This window comes from Oculina patagonica, chromosome 2 (assembly GCF_052425735.1).
Source record: "Oculina patagonica isolate OP01 chromosome 2, crgOcupat, whole genome shotgun sequence".
Lineage (NCBI taxonomy): Eukaryota > Metazoa > Cnidaria > Anthozoa > Scleractinia > Oculinidae > Oculina > Oculina patagonica.
The window spans coordinates 25,435,322-25,450,567 of NC_135759.1; the positions used below are offsets into that span (position 1 = coordinate 25,435,322).

A 15,246-nucleotide genomic window follows, 5' to 3' on the forward strand; every position below is an offset into this window, starting at 1 on the left:
AACTGCCGCTTCCCAGGAACTTAACAGGCTATTGCTGGTTTTCAATGTCACGCAATCAAAAAATAAATTCGAAACCATTCAACTACAGAAGCTGTGAATTTAAAATATTATAGATGATAAATAGATTAAACAATTTCTCCAAGTTTCGGGTCTGTGCAGTGTACCGTTCGCGAGTTATTTTTCGAACCTTTCCACGCAAATCTTGATAAAGCTGAGTATGGAGCCGCCATAACTGTGTCCTGCCGAGGGACACAGTAATGGCCGCCGTGATGTCAGAGAAACCATCTGGAACTCAATTCTGTTTACAAAAGCGGCCATCCTTGGCTTAAGAGTTAGTAAACTTTCACATAAACACCACTTATTATATCTGAAATGTTCAATCTGCACAAAATGGAAAGGAAAGGTTTTTTTTTTCAAACAAAAAGTTTTGTCGCGGCCTCAGCTTGATGTCACATTCGACGGAGAACTCAAATATTCAAAATGCTCTGTTTTAAAAACGAATGACACTATCGATCTGGAAATTTGCAAAAATATATATTTTAAGTTTATCTTTCGCCTAATGACAAGGAAAATTTAGCAGGCCTAGTGAATTTTGATTTCAGAATTTTATGACGTAACATGAAAACCAAGAATAGGATGGGTAATCTAAATTAACGAATGCTAATTCCTTTACCCAACTCCTATCATTAGGAAGAACTTTTCAAATACGTTTTTTCCCTCGTTTTGCTTTATTCGGCTGCTTTTTATTAAAAATGCTTCTCAGTTTTCTCTAAAATAAGAAATTGCCCGCAACTGTCCCAAGGTTTTGCATGCGACTGCGGGCCTATCAAGCATATTACCCAACGTTCATTGCGCGAGTAGATCTCAAGATGGCGGATGATTGAAGAAGGAAACAACATCATGATCTCTTCGAACGTTTGTTATATCGCGGTTTTTACCTCATTAGCCTGTTTAATAGCAATCTCTGAGGTAAGATAATTGTTTTTGTACAGTTTTATGAGCTTCTTTGTTTAAATGGATGGTGCATACTGTCTACACGAAACTGCCAAATGGAAAGATCAGTCAAGATCCTTATAAGTGAAATACTTACTGGAAGCAAGAACAAGTTAAACTTAAGAACTACTCAGTACGCTGTGTAAGTCATTGACAGTATTGTCAACGTTTCATTGCAGGCCCAGTATGATGATGTAAGGTGTAAATGTGTCTGCCCCAAGGAAGGTAACAAAACAACCAAGATCCCGAATGTATTTGTCCAGACTGTTGAGCCAAAGGATTGGTAAGTTTTATTTGAGAAAATACGGTGCTGCCATAAAATTTTACCCTCGATCAAAGCTTCAACGCAGCTCATGTGATGTACCCTTTAGATTTGATGGAAATATTAAAATGTCAGTGGCCAACATCAATATGACAGGTACAGAAACTGAAGGTTGGGTGAGGGATCGAATTCCATGTACATCCTGCAACAAACATATGCCAAGGCCATACAAATCACGCATAAAGTCTGGTCATCTGCAAGCCAGCTTTCATATTTTCCCAAATATGTGTCAAAGACCATCATTGTTTAGTAGAAACTCAGCCGTGTTCTTTTGGAAATCCCCAAAACTGATTGGTTCTCCCAATGGGAGAACAAATGGGAGAACCAATGGGAGAACTGATTGGTTCTCCCATTGGGTTTTATTCTCTGTTATACACCTTATTCATAATGGCGGGGAGTTGGGACTGAAAGCGAGGCTCGTGAGGCATCGGGAACAAAACAAAGAAAAGATGGCGAAGAAGTATTGATTTCGAAATTTGTCGTAGAAGCGATCGGTGATCACGAAAAAAACAGATTCCATCTTGAGAATGCAAGTATTTCAAAAAGCAATAAACCACACTTTCTAGGGCACTGGCGTAATAAAACCATGCGGGATGTTGGAAGAACATGAGAAAAGCGACACGGCCGGAGGTGAGGGATTTACAAGCTTTTCGAGTGTTTTATAGAACACGATCACACACGCGCTGCTCTTTAAAGTTTTTTTTTTTATTTTTGGCTTAAAAGTACATAAAATTGTAGGTTTTAGACTGCAATCGTGTAGAGTTTCTACTAAAACAAGTAGTCTACTTGTCCTTATTTTCTATGAGCCAGCTGCACCTCATTGACTGTTCGCTCATAGAAAATGAGGACTCATAGTGTAATTGTTAAATACCAGTATGCTGAATGCTTCAGAAAGCCATGCTGAAAGTCTTTGGCATAAATTTATGCACAGGGTCTAGAAGCGGGGATATGGATCCTAAATCACGGGCTGTTTTTTTTTGCTACTAATTTCATGCATCACATAACTTTTTCGTATGATTTCCCAGTTCCGTATTTTTTCCTGTACTAACCAATTTTTAATTTTCCTGTTAATAAATAACTATTTTAGTGGAGGAATTAAATTTCATAATGACTTGGTTTTGTATTTCAATTTTGAAATGAAGAATGGTAATCTGGTCTGACCTGCCCAGCAAAGGTTATCTCAATCAATAATGATGAAGAGATGCTACATCAAACTCAGTGTAGGAATTAGGGGTTTAAAAAACAAACATACACTGATTTGATTTTCCCAAAAATGTATCAGTCGAAATCAAAAAACACTGCACACAGATTTAGCAGATCCTGCATCTCGGCCACTATAGATTTCCCAAATCGCGGCTTAATTTCTTTTTGCTCTGAGTTACACATCTAATTAAGGCCAGTTGATGGATTAAGGCTTCACCAATCCACTTTGAGGAAGTCATGTTCAGTAACAGTTACATAATTATGAAATTTTCATGTTGGCAATATTTGTTATCTGGTTTGACTTTCTCAAGAACATACCTTAGGTATTTAGTAGAGGCTGGACAATAGGCTGGAAAATAAGATTTGGACAAAATTTGGGCTGGGAAATGGGATTCCCCCCCCCCCCCCCAATCCAGTTTTAACCGGATTACTATTCAGGCTAACTGGGGTGCAGGCCTAGCAAAGTCTACAGGTCTTTAGTGTGCATTTGTCACACACCGACCTCATTGTGGCCGAGTCATGTATAGTTGAAAATCAATTTAAAAAAAAATACTAGAAAGGGTTCATAGAAAGTTATTTTAATATTATTTTTGCTACATGTAGATAACAGCAATTAAGTGGCAGTTTCTCTAGGGTCCTCGCGTCCACGGCGAAAGCCCTTGCCAGTGAACATCAGGAGAATGCAAGACAGTTTGGAATCGAAAAAGAGCCACAGTGAAGGGGGGTGGCCAGAGAGGCGGCGCCAGACGCACACTCCAGTGGGGGACGGGGCAGCACCGAGTCGCACGAAGAGGCCGGCCCGAGAGACGACCCACACTGACCACAAGAGGAGCCGCCCCGCCCGCGACGACGGAGAGAGGGGGGCCCCGGGGGACGCACAGGGCACCAGAGCCGGACAGAGGGACCGACCGGCGGGACGAGAGAAACTGCCACTTAACATTTAAAACAGTATTGGTAGATGCAAAAGTAAATAGTTTATGTCAATAACTATTCATGTAGCCTGATAGACATATCTTTTCCTAATAGCCAATAAGATTTTTTTGACCTGCAGATGTAAAACATGAAAAATAACAGTGGCATGTTAGTGGGGTTTTATTACTCTCCTTCCCAGTACCCTCATATTTGTGCTCTACATTCATTTTTCATTTTGTACACTCTTTTTCTCCTTCTTATGACTTATTTTAATAAGTAAAACAGAAGCCTGTCACCTTGGTTAAAATTATTATTACTGTCATTGAGAGTTCTGTTGAATTCTACGTTTGAATACATGTACCTGCTTGCAAAATTCATTTTCCAGTCAAGAATAGTACAAATATGTTTACACATAACATTTGTTTTACAGCAACTGTGAACATATTGTACAAAGAGAAGAGCAGTTCTGTTTAAGATGTCAGTGCATGTATGAAGCCAGGAACACAACCCTTATCAAGGTATACTCCCATTAAATAACGGTACATTTATTTTGCAATTCAAAATTACAATGGAAATGGAATCCAAATCTATTAGATTGGATACACCCTTGGATCTCATTGTTTATTTTTTCTTTCATTTATTTACCTGCAGGTAGTGATTATCTTCATTCTTGTTGTTCTTGGATGTCTGCTTCTCTACCTTGTATATCTGTTTATCGATTCCAAGCGAAAACCAGTTGAATTAAGTGTCGCAGCAGATGAGGTAATTGTTATTGGTTTTGTTTATCATTTTTTATCACCTTTTATTTACTGGAAAAGTTCCATTAAGCCATCCTGGCAAGGTAGGGGCTTACTGTTCAAGACCATTTGAGAGGGAGGAGGAAGAGGATATGGAAGAGGGAGGAGGAGGAGGAGGAGGTCAGGGGAGGTGGTGGTTGGAGGAGGAGGAGGAGGAAGAGGAGGAGGAAGGGAGGAGGAGGTCAGGGGGGTGGTGGTTGGAGGAGGAGGAGGAAGAGGAGGAGGAGGAGGGGGGGGGGGGGGGGGGGGGGGGGGGGGGGGGGGGGGAGGGGGGGGGGGGGGGGGGGGGGGGGGGGGGAGGGGGAGGGGGGGGGGGGGGGGGGGGGGGGGGGGGGGGAAGGGGAGGAGGAGGAGAAGAAGAAAAGAGGAGAAGGTGGTGGTTGTTGAAGGAGGTTGGGGGTTGAAGGAGGAGGAGGAGGTTGTAGGAGAAGGAGGAGGAAATCGGAGGCATCACATCGTCATGGTCATTGTCATTGTCGGAGGAAGAAGAGTTTGTCAGGGAGGGGGCTTATTAAAGAGAGGGTTTACTCTTTTTGCAGCGACATAATTAAATTATTTTAGTTATTTCTTTGAAAAAAATACCTGTCAATGGTTTAAATGTTTTTATGCAATATTTTACCAATAATTGGTCAATTGCCAAGTAAGTAAAACTGAATAAATTGAGAAAATTAAGGGACATAAAAATTTACAAGTAATAAGGATTTTCTGATTATAAACTTTTAGATACAAGAAAGACTGCGTGGAAGTAGACCAAGGGGAAGAAGTATTAGAAACTTTGATGAGAAGTTGGCCAAATGGAAAAGAACAGTAGCTGAGCAGAGGAAAAACATTTATGATACAAGAACCATGTTGAGTTAGATGTAATGCTTCAAACACTTTTTAAAAAAATGCTTATACACCAACAGTAGGCTACTAATATAATGGTGATGATTACAATATTTATGATTTAAAATGCTCACATTTGCAGTGGTATGGTGTAAAGATTGGGTTGTTAATTAGCCAATCATCACTCACCCAAAATTAAAAGTTTCAAGATCGAGGGTTCAATTTCTCTTATATAAAAAATGTTTTTTTTGTTGCTGAAATGTTTCTTTATGTCAAACCTGGAAGACAGAAAATATAAACAGGAAACCTCACTGAAAAGTTAAAAAAACTGAAATCAAAATTAATGCTAATCCTGGATTAACTTGATCGTGCTTAAAACAACCCAGCCCAGGTCACTAATTATTTTGTTGATGTTATTTTCATTTTGGTCTGTGGAACATCTATGTTGCAAATAGAGCGGTTTTCACTTGAGTGTCGAAAGTAATTTGCGTTTGCTTTGGTTTTGCGTTCACTACGCTTAGTGATTGGTTTAAGAATTTCGCGCCACTTTCTCAGCCAATCAGGAGTAAAACCAAAACCAATTGTGACTCGCTCGCGCACGTTTTCCCGCGCTTCGTGCCAACTACATGTATTTGCTTCGAGTTTTGATTGGTTCACTGGATTGTCTGTGTCCTTTGTGATTGAGCAGAGTAATTACTTTGGTTTTGGTTTTACGACACTCAATTGAAAACTGCTCTAAATTATGACGATAGCGATGGCATTGGGGATAATGGTGGTGTGTAAGGCTAATGTTAAGTGATTAGAATATTTTTGGTTGTACATGTACACTCATTCATTTTCTAGGTTCAATATTATGCTTGTAAAAAACTGTAAAATAAGGTAATTTTGATACTTGGAATAAAGATTGTCAAATTTGAAATAAAATTTTAATGTTTTGCTTAGTCCCCGGCAGGAATGACGACTGGAGAGATCCCAATAACAACATGACACCCTTTGTGGTTAAGACTACCTTATTATAGGAAATTAACGCTTGTGTTAATTAAGGTGTTTGAAATTAACGCGACTTAAATTAACGCGAACTGAAGGAAAAATTACTTCTCAATAAAGGAAATTAACGCGAAAGAGGGGGTAACATTTCAAAATGAAGGAAATTAACGCGACGTACACAACAGGAACAAGTTTGTTTCAACACTTGTAGGCGTATAATCTTAAACGAAAACAATGTTCGTGGTACTTTTCCCACTTTGAGCGTTCTTCGCAGTATCAATGATAGTGGCAGATAAAATTATGCTTTTTCCAGAACATCTGGACTGTAACGAAAAATTGGGGCCAAAATAATGGAAATTAACGTCATGGAAATTAACGCTCCACTTTATTAACGGCGCGGAAATTAACGTTAACAAAAATTAACGCGACTTAAATTAACGCGAAAATTTGAAATTCGCGTTAATTTCATGACGCGTTAATTTCCTATAATAAGGTAGCGTGAAAGGTTGTTTTATTGCCTGTCGGAAAACAAAACCAAAGTCACTTTGGCCAATCACAACAAAAGCAACCAACTTGAAAATTAATTAGTCAGAACACGAAGAGAAAATAGCTTCTGCTAAGTGCGGGCTTCTATTTTACCAGCATAGCACAGGATATTTGACATATTTCGGGCCTGCAAAGGGGGGGGGGGGGGGGGGGGGGGGCGCACTCCCGTAATAGGTGTGTGCTGCAAAGGCTCCCCAAAAATGACTTCCTATTTAAGGTTAAAACGATGACTAAGCATTGTGCGAATGGGTTGTTTTATTTATTTTCTGTAGCATAGAAAGTTTAATAGACCATATATTTTTCGTTTAGCTGGACGTTTACGCACTGTAATTTTAGCTAACGTAATTTCACGGAACCATATCTAAGGATCACACCAGGATCATAATATCATAAGGGGCAGAAAGGATAACCCACTGAAAACCTAAAAACCATACCCTATCCTGCGGCAAATACAGCCAACTCTCGCCTTGCGGACACCCCGCTATTACGGACAAAATCCGGATCCCCGGTGAAAGCTATTGACTTGAAAGGTTTGAGTGCAAATGACTACCGCCATTACGGACATTAAACGAAGCCCTAGAGTGTTCGCTATAACGAGAGTTGACTATACCTATAGAGACCATGTAATGGGAGCACCCCACTACACGGTTGGGCGTAAAACTTATTTTTGCGCTTGAAACTTTCTCGAATAACGTCATTTGCTAAATAGCAGCAGGAGGTAGCAGTATGTAAAGAGAGCCATGATTTACCATTTTCAATTATCTGCGTAAATGAGAATCGAGTTTTGATTTTGCCTCGATTTAAAATTTTACCGGGAATTTTGTAGCCCTCAGAAGAAGTCGTGTGAAAGTTTGAACTGGATAAAACTTCGTAAAACTACCCCTTTTTTCTCTGAAAAGTTGCTTGTACCAAAAGCATAATATATACGCGCGGCGAGATCAATATTTATTCCGCCGAAACCGTTCTTTACAACAATCTTCAAGAATAAAACAACACTGTGGCTTTAGAAGAAGAGAATTCTCTCATATCCGGTGCGGAGGGGTGCAGGGGGCAGACTAGGCCTTTCTCGATTATGCTAGCATTTTTTCGGCATTTTTTGGGAAAACGAGTATTTTTTTCGTTTTTTCTTGAAAAAGAATTGCTAGCATTTTCTGTCATTTTTCATGACTGTGATCCAGATTTCAGCACTCAGAACTAAATAATCCTAAAGTTTCACAGTTTTGATTACTTAATTTGATTGTTTCTGTCTGTTTCGACTGTTTGTGCGTTGTGTTACGTGTGTACTCGTGTGTGTTTTTTTAATTTTTTCAGCAGTATCACCTGTTGTTGATATGAGCATATAATGTAAGAGTTCGTACGTTCTGTTTGAAATAAAACAAAGCATTCTTTGGAATTCAAGTGGCATTTTTTAAAGAAATCAGGCATTATTTTAGCATTTTTTGGCTTTATGCGAGAATTTCTAGTAGCATTAAATGCCAGTTTTACCAGCATAATCGAGAAAGGCCTAGGACAGACATGGGACGAGGAGATTTGCGAGTGTGAGCCCACGTTGTAGAAAATGCGGTTGTTCATTCGGCATGCACTGCGGTCGCACTGCACTTGAGCGGCCATTTTAAAATTATGTTTTTGGAAATCACAACATTTCAATGTCAGTGTGGAGGAACGACCAGCTTTTAATCCGAAATTATGGAGTGTAAGCAAAGGTGAGATTTAGGTCAAAGCGTTTGTATTTTGCTACGGTAAGCGGGGACTCGCCATTCAGATTGTTTGCACCTCAAATTCCAAACACATCGGCGCGTGCATTTCGCATGTTTACAAGTGTTATGTCGTCTGTTGACTGTTCTATAGAGCGCGGCGCGCACAACCACAACTACAGCTAAACAATAACTCCAAAACAATGAAACGCAATGTATAATGCATTAATGTATAATGGTCATGCATGTCAGAATGGTTACCCGATGTTGGACCCATGTTGACCCGTACACCAGAGCCCATAAATGAGAAAGTTTTATGAATGAGAATTTCCGAAATTGCATTTTTATTAAAGTTATAATAAAAAATATCGAGGACAGTTTGAGCCACCTGAAGCATGGAGTTGGTTTTCCTTTCCCCACATACAATTATTATGGTATACTTAGAATTTATAAAGAAGGATAGGTAATAAGGCACTCAAGTGTAGATGTGATGACGGGCATCAAAGACAGCTTTATTCTTGTTTGCTATCAAGTTCCGAAATAACAACTCTCGTTATTTTCTTTCTCGTCACTTTCGGCGAAAGGGGTGTCAAAGAAAAGAGACGTCACGCCTTTCGAGAGAGACGAGGAAGAGGGGGTAGTTACTTCACGAGAGTGGGGAGGGGGGGTCGTCACTTTTGGGAGTGGGGAGAGGGGGTCGTTACTTTCGGGAGTGGGGAGGGGGGTCGTTACTTTCGGGAGTGGGGAGAGGGGGTCGTTACTTCTGGGGTGGAGGAAGAGGAACTTTACGGTCACATCGGGCTGAAGGGAGATAAACTTATGATAAAGCCAGGATTCGAGCCAGGATCTGAGCTAGAATCAGAGCTAGGATCCACCATTTTTTCAGATAGAAATCCTAACCCTATTATAAAAGCTAACCACAAGCAACCCAAGCTAAAGTAGGCTAACCGTAGTGCTATTTAGGCTAACCAGAGTGCTAGTTAGGCTAACCGAACGCTATTTAGGCTAACCAGAGTGCTAGTTAGGCTAACCGAACGCTATTTAGGCTAACCAGCTCGGATCCTAGCTCGAATCCTGGCTCGAATCCTGGCTCGGATCCTGGCTCGAAGTTTAGGTATCCTCGGCTGAAGGACCCTGAAGCTAACGAGGAACAGCGTTACGCTGTGTAATACTGGACACCTGAATTTACTAAGCTAGCCGATCTAATCAGGGTCAAATTACTGAATAGGAATTAGCTAAATTATTTCCCTTCATGTCTAAATATATTTTCTCATAGCGCAAGAAGTTAACAGCAGTCGATTGACGTTGGAAGAAACCAACCCATGTAAGTGAAACAGTGTGACTCAGGTGACGATGTCTGTGTCGTGAGCAGCAGGTTTGTCACGCAACGGGTACTCGTTAAAGTCAAGTGACAATAGTGATTAAAGCATGGAATTTGGCATACCACTTGCTTACACCCCACCAAATAATGTTAGAAGGGGTGCCCAAGTCAATCTGCTCACGAGGGGCAAGGTGCAATAGCGCATATCGACATATTTTCCGACTGACCTACACGTTCTTGCCTGATATATTGCGTATCGGCACAGCAAGGATTAATAGGGAGCTTAAACAAACCACGACAGCAGCGACAACGAGCACGTCGCCAAACGAAGGGTTAAATGAGCAATACAATCTACAATGGCTCTGCATCTTGGTAAATTTCTTCTTCAAAATGACCGAATGAATGAATGACCTTCCTTCTGCAAAATGACCGAATTCTGCGTATTTTTGGGGACTTGAGCAAAGACGGCGTTTTTTTTCGTATTTTTGTTGAACTTAAACGCCGTTTTATATATTCATCTAAGGGGGTTGAATGGTAAATTCAAGACTGCGCGAGACGGTGAGACTGATATATTTTCTGAGAGCCCGAGATTTTCTTAGTCTTGGACCAGCGCGAGATTTAGTTCATGCAAAACGATAATTCTTACTTAACTTCATCGGCAGATTGGAGAACGTTTGTAGAAAAGCAAATGTGGATCGATGGTGTTCAGACATTAGTTTAAATGCCCGAGAAAATCCCCGCGAGCATGTTACAGTGACACGGGACTCTTCCTCCCCTCTTTCTAAGGCTCGCAAGCCGGAACGCTCAAGATCTACTCTTAGACAGCCCTGAATGCGTTCCTGTTTATCTCATATATTGAAATCTTTTTGCACAGTTCTTCAGTCAATTGCGACGTGTTTTCATATCTGTTCTCAAAAATAATCCAAGCTTGTCTGGATGATATCGAATTTCACATTAATAAAAGAATTATCAACTAAGGGATACGAAATTCTCAGAAGAAATGTTAAAAGAAATTAATTAATTTAAATCAGAATGGAGAGTTGATATTTTCATCTTTGTTTTGAAAGGTTGAAACGATAAAAAAAGAGAATCTTTCCTTACTTACGTTGCTAATGCTTGTGTTCTAACTCCATATTGTTTCAGGGCGTGGGTTTAACTCGCAATGGTAAACACGCATTTTTGAACTGGGTTTTGCGTGCAAATCGAGGGGTGTCTCAAAAATAGTCGTACGTGTGTCCGAAAAGGGACTGAGATATTTGAACAGCGCAGCTTAACGAGTTCACCGGATATGTTTAGAATGTCGGAAATATTTTCTTTAGTTTAGTAGCGTACACATGAAGAAAGTTAGACGTGAGCTGCGAATGTAAAGTGAAATAAATGATACCCGTGATTCAGTTGTAAGGGGATCATTTATTCACTTTGTTTTCTAAAGTTCAACGTTCAGATGGTATTCTGACTTGCATTTTTTTTCTGGAACTCTTGATGTTGAATTTTAAAAAGAGACGGCCACGTTATCAAGCAAGCAAGATGCAGCCATAAGCGCCACTTGTTCATTAATTTTAGAAAAATCACTTCCGTCAAATGCAAAACAAAATCTTGTTCATTTTTGTTGACAGTTGTTGCTTTATAGGTTCTTTGAACCGAGGTGGGTCGCAATATCAAATAAACGAAAGATATTCTGCGTACGGCCCAGCTTTTGATATATTGTTTAAATGGTTGACATACAACAAGTGGTATCTGTGAGGGAAAAAGGTTGATTAAAATCCATCTATATTCCTTTCTGTTTTTGACATAGGCAAATTCTAGTGCCGGCCGGGAGCCTTTCTGTTGACGCTGCGAACGGAAGAAGCCATCACAGTAACGTAAGTATTTTCAAAGGGCAATTCTCGCCTAGTTACGTATTCTATGATAATTACTCACTTAGAAGAATGTCATGGTCATATGCTTTGTAGTGGTATGAAGCTAGAAGACGGTTTAGATGTTTTGAAACTTCATGATTTGCGCTCTCTCATCTGAACGCTGTTTAGCTATATGAAGACGATTTGTTTTTGTGTGACATTAAAAGGCCCTGGAAAAAAAAAAATATATATTACCAGAAAGCCTTGTTCAAATACAAGAAAAAAGCCTTGTTTACTTCAAGGGCCTCATAAAGCGACAACAAAAAAACCTTTCTAAAAACGAGAAAGATATATTCGTGTTTTCCTTATCGGAAGGCAACCGGTAAAGACACTGGTGGCGCTGGCCCAAAGGCAACATTCCGAAGAAAGCTTAACAATATTGATACGTTCTCTTTAAAGGCCTGACCAAACGAAGACGCAAACAGACGCAAGTTTCAACTTTGCGTCTCCGTTTGGCAGGACTAACGTGCACTTGCGTTGACTTGCGTACACTTGCGTTCACTTTGGTCAAGATCGAATTTGTACGCAAGTCAACGCAAGTTTTTCACCGTTTGGCCACCAAACTCAAGTCAATATTATTAAATTAAAGTTGTGAGTCCGTTTGGCCAACCAACGCAAGTCTGCACGCAAGTTCAACTTGCAATTACTTGCGTTACCGTTTGGCCAGGGCTTAAAGGTCATGGTTTGCCATAATCTGCGATCAGGCGTTTTTTTCTTTTGCAAAGACGTTAGGTTTGCCACCAAATAGCGCATTTGCTTTGCATTGTCAACCGTATACGGGGCGTTTTAGCAGTGGTCTGTTAATGTTCATCTGTGCCATTAAATACTATTACATGATTAATATATTTGTACACCTAAAGCGGTTCAAGAAGGGTTATTGTACCGAACGTGACGTGGTTTCAAACGAAAATGCGTCCGTATCTTTAGAAAGGTAAAGGTAGAGTTTGTTCCGCTCCAGGATTCCACTGCAAGATATCGGGGGAGCCGAACTGCTAGCTCATCACTGGTATGGAGCGTAACCCTCTGGCATGTTTTTAAGTTATCCTAATTTAACTATTTGCCGAAAGAGAAAGGTACTGTATAGTTTTTTTGGCTCATATTAAAACACGTCCAATAACAAAACCACCGCGCGTTCACGTCTACGTAAACTGGTACCCAGCGTTGATCCCAGACTCCAAGGTCGCGCATAGTTTTTAGAACAACCTACTACCGCTGATCAAGTGGAACGCCGAGCCTGTTGTGACGAGATGGATGTACGTAAAGTACTTCTTTCTCTACCCTAGACGGGCGTCAAACGCGTACAAGACTCAAGCTGGTTTACTGTCCTTTCAGGGGTGGGGAAAGAAGGGTTATCAGTTTTGTATGCCGCTCATTGCCTAGCTCACGTCAGGAAATTGTCAGATTTCTGTTTGCGAAACAAGTATTTTGAAAAGTTAACTTATAGCAGTACTATGTGGAATAATTTAAATACACCGATGAACATTCAAGTGTTATGATGCTGCACTTTTAGTAGTAAATTATCCACCATGATAAAAACAGGAAGAGCCACTCATAATGCAGATTTCTACGCCATTTAATTATGTTTCGTTGCGTGTTGTTTCATGACTTTACGGCACGTGGCACGCGCGAAGTTGTGGTAAACAACAAATACAATAGAAACCTAAAAGGTAAAACCGCAAGTTAAGAGCGGGCAATTTATTATGGTGTTACAAGTGTGCGTACATAAGGAGTACGAAGAGTCTTATCAAAATTACCTGGGGTCAAAAATTAAAAGTCAAGGCTCCAGAATCTGTAAAGCTTAAAATAAAATATTTTTTTTCTTAGATCCGCATGCATTAAGCAGAGTAAAGGTTCTGGGCTTGTCGACAAAACGCAGGCAATGTTCCCTCAAGTTATAAACATTCGAGTGTTGATGATGCACTTTCAGTAGTAAATTATCCATCAAAACAGGAAGAACCACTCATAATGCAGATTTCTACGCCATTTATAATATATAATCGAGTAAATGCAGTCATTGTTCCCTCAAGTTCTGAACATTCGAGTGTTATGATGCTGCACTTTCAGTAGTGAATTATCCACCATGATAAAAACAGGAAGAAGCACTCATAATGTAGATTTCTACCGTACCGGAACACTTAAAAACGACATGGTTTATAAACGACTTAACGCATTTTAATGTTCGATTAAATCGTCATCTTGTTTGAACGGTCCCTGTGCCCTGATTTAATCGCACACAGTTCTATTACTGTATTTTGAATATTGATATGAACTGCGAGCTGACAAATTAAAGATTTGTTTTTTTTTTTGTGGTCTTCGTTTGATCGCATATGTTTCCATGCGTGATGTTTCATGACTTAAAGGCACGTGGCACGCGTGCGAGCGTGTTGTAAACAACAAATTTAGACAATAGAAACCTAAAAGGTAAAACCGCAAGTTTAATAAGTGCAGGCCATTTATTATAGTGTTACAAGTGTGGCACATTAGGAGTACGAAGAGTCTTATCAACATTGCCTGGAGTCAAGAATTAAAAGTCAAGGTCCCGAGTCTGTGAACCTTAAAATAAAACTGTTTTTCTCTTGTTTTTTTCTTTTTCTTAGATCTTTATGTATTTAGCGGAGTAAAGGCTCTGGGCTTATCTCGGATTTAACCAACCTCTATTCTTCTTACGTTAAGCTAAGAACTTCGCTTGTTTTTCTGTAATTTTGTCTTTTGATCTTAAATGCACCCTAGCTAATCACCTCTTAAACAAAAAGTGTCGGCAAGCCTTTCTAAACATCCCTCTTGAAACGCACTGTATGGGATCTAAGGGGTCTTGAGGTGCTTTTAAAACACCTTTGAGGATTGTTTACAAGTTTCAGTAAGTTACTTATCAATGCAAAAGTACTTTGAATCTCAAGCTTATCGATTAAAAAACTTCAACAACAGAGTTTGTTATGATTGCGGCAGTTAACTTTCCAGGTATTTTGACGCCATCTAAATTCGTGAAAATAATAGAAAAAATTATCGGGTACTTCAAATGGTCTTCTGCAACCTCTCCAAAATTATTCCACTTTTGACAACAAGTGTGTGGTTCTGCATCTGTTATGTGATTAAAGATACAGAGTAAAATGCAAAAGACACAGAGTTGCGATTGCTAAACCACGATTTTGACGGCCGCAATCAAACTCCATTATGATGAAAATATGCAAGAAGAATAAAAACAAGAAATGTTACGAGTTTACACTCGTCCCGTCACTCCATAGTGCTCTAAGATTCTGTTGCGTCAGTAGTTTACCGGGGATTTTACGTTTTCAACACTGAAAATCAGAGTTCCAGAACGTCAAAGATCGTCTGTAATTTTCAGTATCTTTGTCCCCCTCTCCCCTCCCCACCCACAAAAGGGGGTAATCATAAATGGCGTCAAATACCATACACAGAAGAGCCTGTGTTATCGAAGGTATCTTTATATGTAGTCAAGATCTAGAAGAACTGATACACGTCAAAATTGAATCTTATTATTGTACCTTACTAAATCCGGCTTTTTATTGAACCACACTTATAATTGTTTGAAAGGTTTAACTAGATATAACACGCAAACTGCGGTGACACACACACACAAAGGGAAAAAATTATACCTTTTTACTTTACTTTACTTACTCTTTAATAATTTTTTCCAACAATGCGTTTGTCCGTAATGTTGAATCACTGCAAATTGCGTGTTATTTCTTGTTAAGCTAAGGTGGCCAAAGAAAAAGAGTGTTTGAAAGTT

The 15,246-nt window shown here is 39.8% G+C and overlaps 1 protein-coding gene and 1 long non-coding RNA gene across 9 annotated transcripts in view; both read left to right on the plus strand.

Moving 5' to 3' along the window:
* The first annotated feature begins 839 nt into the window (after positions 1 to 839).
* On the plus strand, positions 840 to 5,976 carry LOC144643758 (putative protein 2). Its single transcript, XM_078503095.1, has 5 exons — positions 840 to 969; positions 1,173 to 1,276; positions 3,861 to 3,948; positions 4,082 to 4,192; positions 4,951 to 5,976. Exons 1-5 carry the CDS (start codon positions 877 to 879, stop codon positions 5,083 to 5,085), a joined length of 531 nt encoding a protein of 176 aa, XP_078359221.1. The 5' UTR covers positions 840 to 876; the 3' UTR covers positions 5,086 to 5,976.
* A 2,190-nt stretch (positions 5,977 to 8,166) lies between these two features.
* LOC144643761 (uncharacterized) overlaps positions 8,167 to 15,246 on the plus strand; it is a 55,609-nt gene continuing 48,529 nt past the window's right edge. For 4 of the 8 annotated variants that reach the window (XR_013568967.1, XR_013568966.1, XR_013568965.1 and 1 more), the window contains exons 1-3: positions 8,167 to 8,288; positions 9,556 to 9,603; positions 11,396 to 11,462. This is a non-coding gene — a long non-coding RNA (uncharacterized LOC144643761). Of the gene's footprint in view, positions 8,289 to 9,555; positions 9,655 to 11,395; positions 11,463 to 15,246 lie in introns of all 8 variants that reach the window. The other 4 variants (XR_013568969.1, XR_013568971.1, XR_013568970.1 and 1 more) reach the window with 2 other exon arrangements.